The sequence below is a fragment of the Microtus ochrogaster genome, unplaced genomic scaffold (genome assembly GCF_000317375.1).
Source record: "Microtus ochrogaster isolate Prairie Vole_2 unplaced genomic scaffold, MicOch1.0 UNK29, whole genome shotgun sequence".
NCBI classification, from domain to species: domain Eukaryota; kingdom Metazoa; phylum Chordata; class Mammalia; order Rodentia; family Cricetidae; genus Microtus; species Microtus ochrogaster.
The window spans coordinates 4,339,941-4,353,192 of NW_004949127.1; the positions used below are offsets into that span (position 1 = coordinate 4,339,941).

The window sequence follows — 13,252 nt, forward strand, 5'->3', positions numbered from 1 at the left end:
AATTCACATGGTCCTAGATTAAATCTTCAATACCCAAAACAAATAGATTTCAGTGAACTTTATCCCTTAGCTTCCTGACCACCAAAGGGAAGCATATAGACAGAATCTATCAAAGCAAAATACTACATGTTGGTAAAGAACTCTGAACCCTAATGGCCGAAAGAATTAGACTAGTCAGGTGATTGAAGAAACTGGCACATTGCTATGGCAGCCTGAACCCATGAACTGAATTAAAATTAGGGACACTTGAAACTTTCACTATGCTCTTGAGAGACTATGGTAGCAGGACAGGGCTTTACAGCAAGTCAGAAACACTGAGGCTCTAACTTGGGGGCAGGGAGTGTAGACTACAAATTGGCAAGTCACCCTTCCTGGAAGTCAGGTGGATATCACAAATAATGAATGGAAAGTATGGATCACAATCCTAACCCCAAGGCAGGAGAGCAGAGATCGTCATCTTTCATTTTATTGCCCTTCAATAAATTCGTTTTTAAAATCATCCCACAATCTTCTTCTCTGTAAAGCTGAAACAAATGCACTTATATGATACAGTAATTTAGGAAAGCAGTATTTGAGAGGAAACTGTTGAAATAAAGGATTTACTCCCAATGTGGGCAACAGGAATGGAGCAAAGAAGAATCTTCACATGGGTCAAGGTCATGCTGGATTCTCACCTCCTGTGTAGTGCTGACATAGTGTAAAAAAATCCAAGGAATGCTCTTTATCTCTCTACCTACAATAACAGCTTTTTCCCATCAGAAAAAAAAAATGCAGTATTAATTCACAAGGGTTTTGCATCTAGCTCTGATTCTTTTATCTTTACAGTATCCCTATGATTTAAAAATCAACTTGATTTCAGTCCCCATCAATCTGGTTCTCCCCAATCCCTGGGGTCTTGTCTCTTCCTTCCACAACTAGTGAGAAGGTTCATGAAGGAATTAGCTAGAGTACAATTTTGCTAGAAATAAGTGAATTAGCTAAATATCACCTTAAATTATTCATGTTACATAAAGCATGAGCCATACTGATGCTGTATATTGCATACAGCAATGCTCTGTTGGTATATCAGTTCTTCACATGTGTGTCAGAACAGTAACATAAGGAATAGCAGAGAAGCCAGAAAAGAAATCCTTGATGGAAATAAATAAAAAAATACTAGTAGGTCAGATAAGCTAGGTTAACATAGAATTCTATGTTTAATGCTATGTCACTAACGATGACACCTTAGTTGATGTATTACATACTAAATGTCAAACCCAGGGGCCTGTGAGAAAGTTCAGCAGAAAAAAATGATTGCAGTCAAGTTTGATGACCTGAGTTCGATGATCAGCACCTATATGGCGGAAGGAGAAAAACAACTCCTAAAAGTGACCCTCTGACCTCCACACACATGCTAGGAATGAACATGTATGCATGTGTGCACACACAATCCACCAAATCCATCTTAAAACAAAACACAACTGGATGTGATGATATATTCTGATGCTATTATCTCTAAGGAGGCTGAGGTAGGAAGATCACAAAGTTATAGGCCAACATGGACTACATGGTAAGACTCTGCCCCCACAAAAAAATTAACCCATTAATATTTTAAAAAATAACTATTCCAGCTCCAAAATCCACTATTGTTACAAGGATTAAAAAGGAAAACTACAAAAGATTAAGTAACCAAAATTGAATAAGAGTTGACTGAAAGAAGTAAGTTCTAAGTCAAAATTTGTTTTTAGTCTGAAAAACTAATCAAGAGCTAGTATATAATGATGAATGTTAAGTGTTAACAGACCAATTAAACATAAAACTTAATTCAATAACTAATCCAAATAATTACGAAATCTAATCAAATATAATACAAACAAATCAAAATATCTCTCTTAGATAAATGATGTCAGAAGTGGGACATGAATTTTTAATTTATTAGTGAACTTAATTCACTTGGTGTTTAGAATTTAAGGATCCAATGTTTCTTTCTCTGAGCAGTTCACAATTAATAAACTCAAGAGTTACTCTCAGCTTTCCTGTCTTAATGAAAGTTGTTCTGTAGGTTTTCTGTGTGCTTTCAGTGTAACTCAAGAAAAATGGTGGTGATGACTGAAAGCAAAAACGGAGCTCAGCAGTGCATCTTCATCTTCCCTGTCCAAATAAACAAACGGCTGGTCCTATATTTGCGACAATGCATGCCACTTGGTGTATGTCACAAGATGCAAGTGAGAAATGCAGAAATGCAAGGCATGTCCACACGTATTTGTATATATACATTTTATAAACTTTCATCAAAGACTATTTCGGAATCATAAAGGTTAAAGAAAAGTAAAACAAACATGTTTAAAATGCCAGCTATAGGTCAAGTCTTATGTTGGCTATTAATCTTCAAAGCAACAAAATATAAAGCTAATCTTCAAAGTATCAACATAGCAAATACTATATATGCCTCAGTTTTACATTAAGAAACAAGTTTGGAAGTGGTAAGAAACATCTCTGGGTCACGTGGATTTTAAATAGTGACATCAGAGACCAAACTGTGATTTACAGAACTCCAAAGCCTTAAAATGATCTCCTGCATTCATCTGAATTCAGAGAGTGCACAGGGGGGACCGGTGATGCTCAAACTAGAATTTCACATGAGTTAAAACAGATGTGGTGCAGCCCCGCCTTTGGAGGACTACCACCTACCTGTCACTCATACAGTAAGACTGTTGCCTTTTGTTTCCTAAACACGTCAAGTGAGTTAAGTCATTGGCACAGATGAACTAACCCTAATATAGTAAACCTTCCATTTACCAGAATTTAAGGACCAGTGTACCAAACTTTTCTGTGTGCTTGTATCAGATGGTTTTCTGCATCTGTTGAGATGACCATACTGTTATCCACCTTGAAGTGTTAATAACTGCATTGCTTTCCTGATGTCAAAGCACTCCTTGGGTAGGTCCTATACGAACTCATACTGTTCTTTTAATGAACACTGTGATTGCATGCAATGTGCAATACATATTTAAAATTATGGCACCATAATTTTATGGGCCATGAAACTGATCTATAGATTTGTTTTCCAGACTTTGACATAGGACAGCGCTAACCTCATACAATGGGAAAGAAGAGACTCCAATCACATCATTCTCTAAGCTCTGGGACAACAAACACTTGCTCCTTGAAGCGCCTTCAGTACTGACTAGTAAAGTCCTCCATGTCTGTGGCCTTTTCTTTTTGAGGAGGAGAAGGAGGCAATTACATATTCAAGCCTAGCTGTAAGAAATAATCCGCAAGATTTTTTCAAGCCCACTAGCTAACATTTAACAAAACCTTAGTAAATACCACAATAAGGATATTAATATTATTTATCAACTTTACTCTGATATTTCCAACTTAAAGCACTGGTGTGTGTTTCTCATTCTCTCTACAATTCCATCACACACACAATTCTGTGTGTAGTAGATGGATAGCTGTATAATGTATAGATATATAAATTTACATATATAGTCTTAATATAAACAGCAATTTACTGTACAAGTTTTCAAATCATAATTTTTAAGCTATATAAAGCCCCCCGACTTAGTTATATTTTGAAAGTACATTTTTAACACCTATATGAGATTTAATGTGCATTGGAGCCTTTGATCTAGTCATTATTATTATATATTTGGTTGTGTCCATTTTTTAAACTATTGTAATCAGAGCTTCAATGAGCCCATTTGAAAACACTGTTTTCCCAGCTATGCTCATTCCCTCTGGACATATCTGTAATGGTAAAAACCACTGCCAGGGATGGACTTTTCACATCTAACACTTACGTGTTTGTCCACTCCCGGTGAAGAGCCTTTCATCAATCAGAGAGAATAAATGATGCATTTTCTCACATCACTCACTTTTAGAGAACAGCTTAGTACCAGCGTTTCATATCTCAGCATAGAGATGATGTACCTCAAGATGGAAGCAACAGAAAGTTACGGAAAGCTAGTTCCCTCTCGGTTAGCACTTACATATGAGCTCATGAAGTATGTTATGTCAAGCTCCTGCTCCTTAGAAGGCAGAAAACCAGGAATTATAACTAACACAGCACAGAGCATACATATGCCACTTACTAAAAGAGCCTATCTATTTTACCTCACAAAATTCTAAGAAATTATTTTAGCATGGTTCATTTTACAGGTGACAAAAATCAGCTCAGAGATTAATAAATATGCCCAATGTTACAAGGTAAATGTATTTTCTACCACAGGTTAATCTTAGCTCTAGAGTCCTGGCTTCGAGCCAGCCTACCAAAGAGCCTGCTCATTTCTCATTCTTGCTTATATTCTCCACATTCAGGCTAAACTCCAGTGCGGAAGACGGAAATAGTGGAAGGCACAGCCTATGGCCTCCTAAATGTCGTTAACGAGTCACGCTGACCCCTATCTAGAATTAAAATTAATCCCACCCCATCAACTGGCCATAGTGCTACAATTATATTAGCTTATAAGCATAAAGAAAACCACCACAAGCTCGGCCATGAGTATTTAGAGCAAGTAACCAATCCTGGTACATGATGAATGCCGTATTCAAGTTAACAGGTCACCGTTGGCTACCGCAAACAACTTACCACTCTGTATTGTGAGAGGATTCCTAGCTTCAAAAGTAAACTCAGAAGCGTTTCACTTTAAAACATATTTACCCAGTAAGCATATATACTGGTCAATTGTTAATTTAAAAATAAAGTTTGAAAAGCTCACAAATTATTTGGCAAGGACTTAATTACTTATTTAATTACTTATTGGATTAATCTAATATTTCCTCAACAATACCCTGAAAGAAGAGAAAAACCCTAAATATTAACAGCAGAGAGCTTCTCCAGTTCAGCTCCACCGTTTTGTTGATGCCCACAGGGAATCAGTCCTTAATAACGCACATGTGTACAATGCCCCATGTGGGCCTGTTCTGAAGAAGTCTGACCTTCATTTTATTTTTCTTTCAGTTCTAAGAAAAAAAAATACAGCGAAAAAATATATTTTTGGCTTTTTGTAACTCTTTGTAATTTTCCCTTAATACTTCTAGATTTTGTTCCATGTGACATTTTCCTGTGGCCCACTGTATTAGTGCAGGCTCAGGATCAGTACTATTGGTGTTGGGTGTACCTGGACAATAAAGAAAGAAAAGGAAACAACAAAATACTCTGTAGAGATCACACAGTCTCTAGATCTTTGTAACACTTTTCATAAAACATTCAACTGTAAAGGAAAGAAAATTGAAAGCATGTCTTTAAGAGCAGTTTTCTCACCTAGTAGGCCAGGGCATTCTTCACTCTGGTCCTAAGAAATTTAAATGGAAACTCTCCGTTGACTACAAGGGTCTCTCCTTCCCCAGGTCTTATCAACTCTTTGAGATATTCCAGGAAAGGACAGACATTCACAACTTTATTCCAGTTCTGTCCCTTGAGTTCAAAAGCACCCTCCCCCATACTTGTCTAAACTCAATCTGTCCTAAAAACAGACTGTTACCAGTGTTATTGAGATTTTCTGCTTTTAAAACAAGGTATCTCAGGCTGGAGAGATGGCTCAGGGGTTAAGAACAGTGGCTGTTCTTCCAGAGAACCTGGGTTCAATTCCCAGCACCCACATACAGTTCACAACTGTCTGTAATTCTAGTTCCAGATGATCTGGCACCCTCAAACATACACTGCAGACAAAACAATGCACATAAAAATAAAAATAAATCTTTAAAAAGTTCTAAATCAACTAAATGATCTCTTCCAAATCTAAAAACATAGCAAAACAATGTATCTCTATGTTTCCTGCCTGGCTTAGAACTCACTATGTAAACCAGGTTGCCCTCACACTCACAAGACATATACCTGTCTCTGCCTCCCATGAGTTGGCATTAAAGGTGATATGTATATTTAATAATAGGACCTGAAGCTCAGATGGCTAAGTGGAGAGTGTCCCCATATTTACAACCCCGAAAAAAGGAAAACATTCCCTTTCTGAATCCCAGGTCCGAGCAGCACACCAACACATGACTGAGGCCTAAAACCTCTGAATGTATGGCTGGTCTCTCTATCAAGCTGAAGAATACAGGACCAAGGGTAAACAAGCACAACTAACATGCCGGACTTTGCATCAGTGTCTTGTTTACCTTCTGGCTTTCCCTGTCATGATAATGAAGCTGAGGCAAAAAGGACACAAAGCTGCCAACTGGCCCAGGCCACATGGAGCTGGTGGATTCAGAGAACCCCAAGCATACAGGCAGCAGAGAGCTGAGCAAAACTGAGCTGGAGAAAAGTGCCCATTAATCCTTGTCTGCCCAGTACTTCAGCATCCATGCTGAAAGTCTCACAATCCATAGTGGTTTATCAGGTCTTGGCTCTACCTGAATTCAGTGCTGTGCAGAGCAGAGTTATAGGCACCACCCTTCCCTTCAGATGGTGCCAGTCTTGGTATGAGATACAAAAGAGGGTAAGCGACCTTAAAGAACACTTCACGTAGTATCTGTATTCCATAGCCAAGAACACAAGCCAAGAGACAGGAAGAAAGTCACTTAGGGCTTTCTGCCATTCATAGGTACACTTATTGCACCCTCAAGACAGTCAACATTCATGTTGCAAGATCATTTTGAGGGTCCGAGTCACTCACACAGATGCATTTGTAAGTGGCTTGGAGCGTTGTATTTTGTGTGAGCTCTAACATAACGAAAGAATGGCAAATCACCGTCATAGGAACCCAGGCCTGTTGGCCTCCCAAAGGCAAACCACTTATGCTTTAATCCAGCCACAGCTAAGAGGTCTAGAAGGGCTACAGGGCAAGCCATAATTACAGAGCAACCTGTGATTCCCAGGGGCAGCTGACTCATTATAACCATCAGAGATGCTTTGTAAAAGATACAAATTATTCCACCATTCTCACTCACTGAGGCTCTGACTGTGTAAGTTTAAGATAAGCCTCTAAGATCTGTAGTTTTACATCCTTCCAGTGACTCTGTCGGTCTGTTGCGGAGGATGGACTGGAATAATCATGCAAAGCTATTAAAGCCTAGGTTTAATGCACAGAATTCTAAAGGAGGAATCTTTAAAAGTCAGCTGTGTCTAAGGAATGATTACAACAGTGTCCAGGAAGGAGTAATTAGGAAGTGGCAGTAGCATGGAGCAGCTTACAAATCTGCCCAAGGCTGCAGACTCCAAACCATGACAAGTACACAAGGGAGTTTCTGGACCACAGGCAACATCATCAAAGTGATCAAGGGCAAACCACAGAGCAGTTCAACACCAGTCCAAGAATGGTAGCTACATAGCTACTAAGAAGACACTGAAGATTTGCAGGCTTAATCCCAGCACCTAAGCACCTAATAGGAAGAGTCGCCTGCTGAGTAAATGGTGACTTCATAGGCGGGGTATAGACGGGAACCACGGTGAATGAATAGATCAAGGGTTTCTTCAAAACTCCTGTCGGTGGACTAGAATTAAAATGGTGTGGCAGACTAAAAAGTTAAAACAAGACCACCTTGTTCTCAGTAAAAGCTCTTCTTCATGGTGTGGGCTTTCTTCTGAGGTTTATTTTGGTTCCTACTCCATGAAAGAATAAGGTGTCTTTCAGATACTGGAATGTACTGTTGGCACAGGTATGAATGGCAGGCCTTCTTTCTGCCCTGGGAATGACAGAATGATGGGTGAGATCTTGTAGTTTGGTTTTCTGGCAGGGGAGGAAGGACAGCTTGGTGCGAACCTCAGCTGAGAGGACCCGCTGGGTCACAGCCAGCAGACATGCCAATAGCACAATGGCTTGACTAGACTTGTTGTAAACCTTAATTAATGGCAGAGCTGGCTAAGCTCTACATAGCCAAGTCAGCCTCCGGACAGATAGTTTCCAGAAGACTCCAAGTCACCTTTGGTCAGGTCTAGTGTGTATGGTTGGGGGCTTCTAGAGCTTGAAAAACAGATCTTGCTTTTGGAAAAACTAGCTGGCATTTCAAAATTCTTTCTCAACTAATGATTATCTGAGGTGCCATTTGAATGATTATGTACACAGTCCACTGGTAGGCTGACTTTCACGGAATATGACCTTGATCTGAACAGCACATAATGCATACATGGATCAAAATATCATAGGTCATCTCATAAATATACAAAAGTACTATTTATTGATTAACATGTTTAATGAAAATAAAAGGGCATTCCAGTCCCTATAAGCAAGCGTTCCAAGACATACTCAAATTTCTTCTTGAACACCCATCCTCCGAGCTTTTCCTCTTAAATGAGAGTCTACTGCTAATATTGAACTGAGAGATAAAGAGCCTTTGTTTTTTGTTTCCGCCAAACTCTCCAGCACAAGTAATTTGTCCCATTAGAACTGACAAAATACATTTAAAAAAAAGACTGCTAAGAACTATAGTATTTCAACCTTAACTTCCTTTCTGGTGCAAGCTTTCTAGAGCCTGACTTTCATAATGCCTTTTGGGATAGCGCATAGCTCCAAATGCCTTGAGAGTTTCTTTTAATTTACACACATCTAAGCATGTTTATAAAATTCCACCAGTTCAAAATGCTTCCTTTCCTTAAACATATTTCCAGTTCAAATTACATGTTTATAGAACTCTGCACTATATTATTTCTAAAGATAAACAGTCATGTAAAAAAAAAAAACGGACAGAAAACCTAGCAGCACGTCACTGCTGCCCCACTCAGCTGGCCTCTCCCTTCACATCCTCCCGGCAGCGAAAGTCCTCAGCTGTCAGTGGGAAGTATAGATGGATCACTAGAAACAGGCGTCCCTGCTGTCTCTGTATTCAGGAGGGGACCCCTAGTTCCTTTCCCCAAACAGTTTTGAACCTTAGTGCCTGAGACATTTCTCTACCCTCTGAACTAAGTATAAAACTAAAGAATTCACTAGCTGCCAATATTTTTCCTTCCTTGCCAAAAGAATCTTTGAGGTCAATCATTAGTTGTTAAACCTAGGACACCATTGCAGTTTCCAAATTAAAATACAAAGTTCTGAAAATAATGTCTTGTAACAGTTAACCCTTTAAAAGTTATATCTTTCGAGTATGGGTATATTTATGCTGCTCTAGGTGAGGCAAATAAGAGACAGGAAAGCAATATAAACGGGCTTTTAGCGATCTGGGTTTTGAAACAGCTTTTACTGAGAAAGACTGACTCACCTCCCAGCAAAGGCACTATGTAGGATTCTCAAGTTGACATTTTAAAAATATTTAATCACCCTTTGAATGACAGTTCAAGAGCTCAAAACATAATCTTTCCAATAAAACTGTTCACTTGGAAAACATTCAGTTCTGGTTTGAACTGAGAAAATGGTAGAGCCCCAAAAATAAGGACGTTGAGAGAAATGTGGCAGGGAGAGGAGACAAGCAAATTTCAGAAAACAAACAAACAAAAAAGCAACAAAACCCATTATCCCTTAAGGAGCTATCAAACCCACACAGAAACTCCAAAGGGCTTTTCTTCCCTGGAATTCCCAAAGGGGAACATTTCCTAGCAAATCTCTGAATGGGGTGCTGTAAAGAAAAAGTCCCCCAACTCTACAGTTTACAGGGAACTGCTCTGAAAATAATTTAATTGTTCTGTTGCCCTATTTTGCAACAGATGAGCAATGTTTTTTTTTCTTAAACAAACACAAAATAGCTCCCTTTTGGTTTATAACAAGCTAAAGTTCAGAATTAATCGGAAGAGATTACTAATTCCAACGGATTAAACATCATTTGCCAGTGAGAAATCCCATAGGTCTCAAAGCTGTACTTTCACATCCCAATAGTTCAAATACAGTTTCCAATTCTAAGTTCCCCAGCCTCTCAAACAATGTACAGCGACCTTCTGACTGGCACAGCATCTCGCGCCCACCTCCCACTCCCAATCTCAAACGTCCATCTTCTGCTGGATGCCAAAAGGTTTCCCAATCCCTAATTGCCTAGGGTCAAAAAGGAGAGACTTCCAAACCCAACTAAAGATATACAGTATTTTCAAAGGAACCTTTCCATTAATTCGAATTGGACAAGTTACAAGAAGCCAAAGCAGTGGCGTAGAGAACAAGAGGAAAGGAAAGAGCAGCATGCTTAATTGTGAAGGAAGCCCTGGGGCTGCAAGCCAATAGAAGGTGCTTTGACTTCCATCTGCCAAAACAGCTGCAGTGGCCCAGGTAGAGGCCACCGCACCAGTCGCGAGCCTGGAAGGCATTTACCATTAGAGGGCGTTCATTGGGCAATTCGGAGAAACAAACTCCAATCCCAGAAAGGAAATCTCGAGGAGAAATCAAATCCCCACCGCCACCAAGAGATGAAGCTGGCACTGGAAGAAGACAGTCTCTCTCACAAGAGTACGAGACCCACTGGGTCGTGAGGGTGGCAGGAGACAAGTCTTCATTCCCCAAAAGCCAGAGGTTCTGCGGACCATAGCAATGTCACAAGTGCCTTCACCTTTCCATTTTACGACATTCCAATGCCATCGGATTAAAATTTCCTCTCTCCCCTAAAGCTCCGGGCCTCTCTCCACGAGAAGGGCTCGTGGAAGACACCAGAGGCCAGAGACCTGGTCCGTTTCCGAACTAGACCACCGACAGTGTCTCCACGGACTGTGGATGTCTTGCCACAGCAACAGGGGGCATCAAACAAATGAACTTTTACAAACTTTCCTCTCCCCATACTCTCGAGTTTCTTTCTCCCTAAACTTGCTTTCAGTCAAGCACAAAGCCTGGAGTAGAGGGTCTCGAGCAACAGCCCCTCCCCAAAGTTTCCAACTCGTCCCTGGGGCTTGCCCAGTGCGAGAGCTTACAGGATCCTTTCCTGCCTTAGCGGTGCTCTCACGACCGGCCACTCTTAGCCCTCTGTCCTTCCTGGACCACACCACAAAGTCCCCTGAGACCGAAAAGTTGAGAGTGACTTTAGGAGCCTTTGAGATGCAATTATTGTGCCCCCATCCCCGAAGACATGGGCTAACACTCTGTAGCAGCTCAATTCTGCAAGAGGTGAAAGGAACGGACCAGGGGTAAGCGGTGGAAAAGCAAGCTCATTTGTCTCGGCAGATCCTAGTCAGCCCCACGTCTATGGATGGGAGATCCCCCAGGTGGCGCTCCCCAATTACCCGCTGGCTCCTCTTCTAGCCTGGGCACCCAAAACAGTGCGGGTCCCCGGCCTGGCTCACTCACCGTCTCAGCCGACACGCAGGCCATCAAGCCCAAGGTGAGCAGGATCCACGCGCACTGCATATTCCCCTGGGGACGTGACTCGCAATGCGATGAAACGAAGCACAGGGGACAGCGCAGGGGGCCTAGAGATATCTGAGCTGAGCAGCCGTAGGAGCTCGTCTCGAGCTCGGGCTCAGATTCCGGGCGTTAGCTGTCTCCTCTGGCGCCTGCTACGGCTTTTGCGCTGCGTCCTGGAATGCGGCGCCTTCTCACTTGTTGGTTTCTGCTCTCCCAACCCGGAGTTGCTGCTTCGTGAGGCTGCTTCTCTGTGCTGGTTCTGCTCGCCGGTGTGCTTTCACTCCGCGGACTCGGTGTCCGGGTCGTAGTGCAGTCTGATTTGAAGCAAGCTCGAAAAAGGAGCTGCCGCTGAAGTTTGGGGTGCAGAGCGGAGGGGACGCGCGATATGCGCGGCCTGAGCTCCGGGAGTATCTGAAGAACAGCGCTCCGGGGCCGGGCTAGTGGCTTGGCTGCTGCGCCCCTCCTTCTGCGCGCCTCCGCCTCCCGGGTCCTCCCCTCGATTCCGCCCTCCACCCCCTCTGCGTCCTCTCCCTGGTCCTGCTCCGCCTCTGCCTCCTCCGCCCCCACCTTCCCTCTCTTCCACGCTTACAGCTCCCGGTTCCTCCTGGCGACTAGGGGAGAGGAGGCGGCAATGGCTCCGGGATAAACCCGGGAGAAATTCTTACAGGATTACACTGCGATTGGCAGCTTCCACAGCCAGTGGGAGACCGCGACTCCGTGCTGTGGCTGCCCCAGGAACGTGCCTCAGCAAACCTCAGTACTCTTTCATTTTCTCGCTCCCCTTTCCCCTTCTCAACGCCCTCTCCTCTCTTCACCATCTCTTTTCCCTTCCTTTTCTTTTTCTTCGCTTTAATTTTCTGAAGAAAAATCGGTAAAAGCTGATGGGCACACTGAGCCTTTTCTGCCTTGTGAGGTCACTATAAAGAAACAGCGATGAGAGTCGGGAAAATGAGAAAGTTTATAGATTCCTTTCAAGCAATTACAGTGTTCACAGGTCACCAGATCACGAAAATTGCAATCCAGAAAAGATAAGAGTGCAACAAGTGCGTGATAAGATTATCCTCGACCCCCCCCCAAAAAAAAAGCAGAGGAAGGGGGATCCAAAAACACAAAGGCTCCAAAGCTCAGCTTCATAAAAGGTTTAAAAGCCATTTCTGCCGTCCACAGTTTGTGCTCACCCCCTATACACCCCCTCAGACATCTTCTAAGTTCAGTTACCACATAGTGTGTTTACATATGGAAGCAACAAATAGGGATGAAAAATTAGAGATTCTAGAAAATAGCAGATGAAAGGAAAGTTCAGAGAAGGGTAAAGTCGTTCCCAGCTTGAAGAAAAAAATGAGTATGCATTCCCTGCGTGGAAGAGACTGACCTGAAGTATCAGGCTTTGCCTTGCAGTCCAGTGCGGTGCTGTGCTGCAGAACCAGGCAGGCACAGACCCTTATAATTTCTACTGCTGTTTTCCTCTTTGATTTAGGAACCAAATGAATTGTGAATCAATTTTCTTCTACGGTACCCATTCCCAGAGGATGGGGACTTTTCAGATTGGTGGCTATTTTATTATCATTTGGGATACATTAAAAATACACATTTAGGGGACTGGAGAGATGGCTCAGTGGTTAAGAGCCCTGGCTGCTCTTCCAGAGGTAATGAGTTCAATTCCCAGCAACCACATGGTGGTTCACAACCATCTGTAATGAGATCTGGTGCCCTCTTCTGGCATTCAGGCATACATGGAGGCAGAATGTTGTATACAGAATAAATAAATAAAATCTTTAAAAAAAAAATACACATTTACTATGTTGTAGGTAAATACTACTCCAAAGCTCAAGCCATACTATATAAAAGCTGTGCCCCTTTAAGACACTCATACATAAAGATACAGCCATGAGGCCGTAACCATTTTGGAATTCAGAGTAAACTGTGGTCACATCTTAAGTGACTGTTAGGATGTTTTGGTGATAAATCACTGTTCTAAATCTCAAAGGAAAACTTAACAGGACAATCACAAGTTATGACATCAACTCTTGCTCAGAGTACCAACTTCCTGCTTATGAGCAACCTAAAAGGGGGAATGGAGA

At 42.0% G+C, this 13,252-nt stretch overlaps 1 protein-coding gene across 1 annotated transcript in view; it reads right to left on the reverse strand.

Annotated features, from left to right (window-relative positions):
* Positions 1-11,725, reverse strand: part of Sdc2 (syndecan 2) — a 97,184-nt gene extending 85,459 nt beyond the window's left edge. The window contains exon 1 of the mRNA XM_005368146.3: positions 11,115-11,725. Coding sequence (XP_005368203.1) covers positions 11,115-11,174 — 60 coding nt within the window. The 5' untranslated portion in view covers positions 11,175-11,725. The remainder of the gene's footprint in view (positions 1-11,114) is intronic.
* Between the last annotated feature and the right edge of the window lie 1,527 nt (positions 11,726-13,252).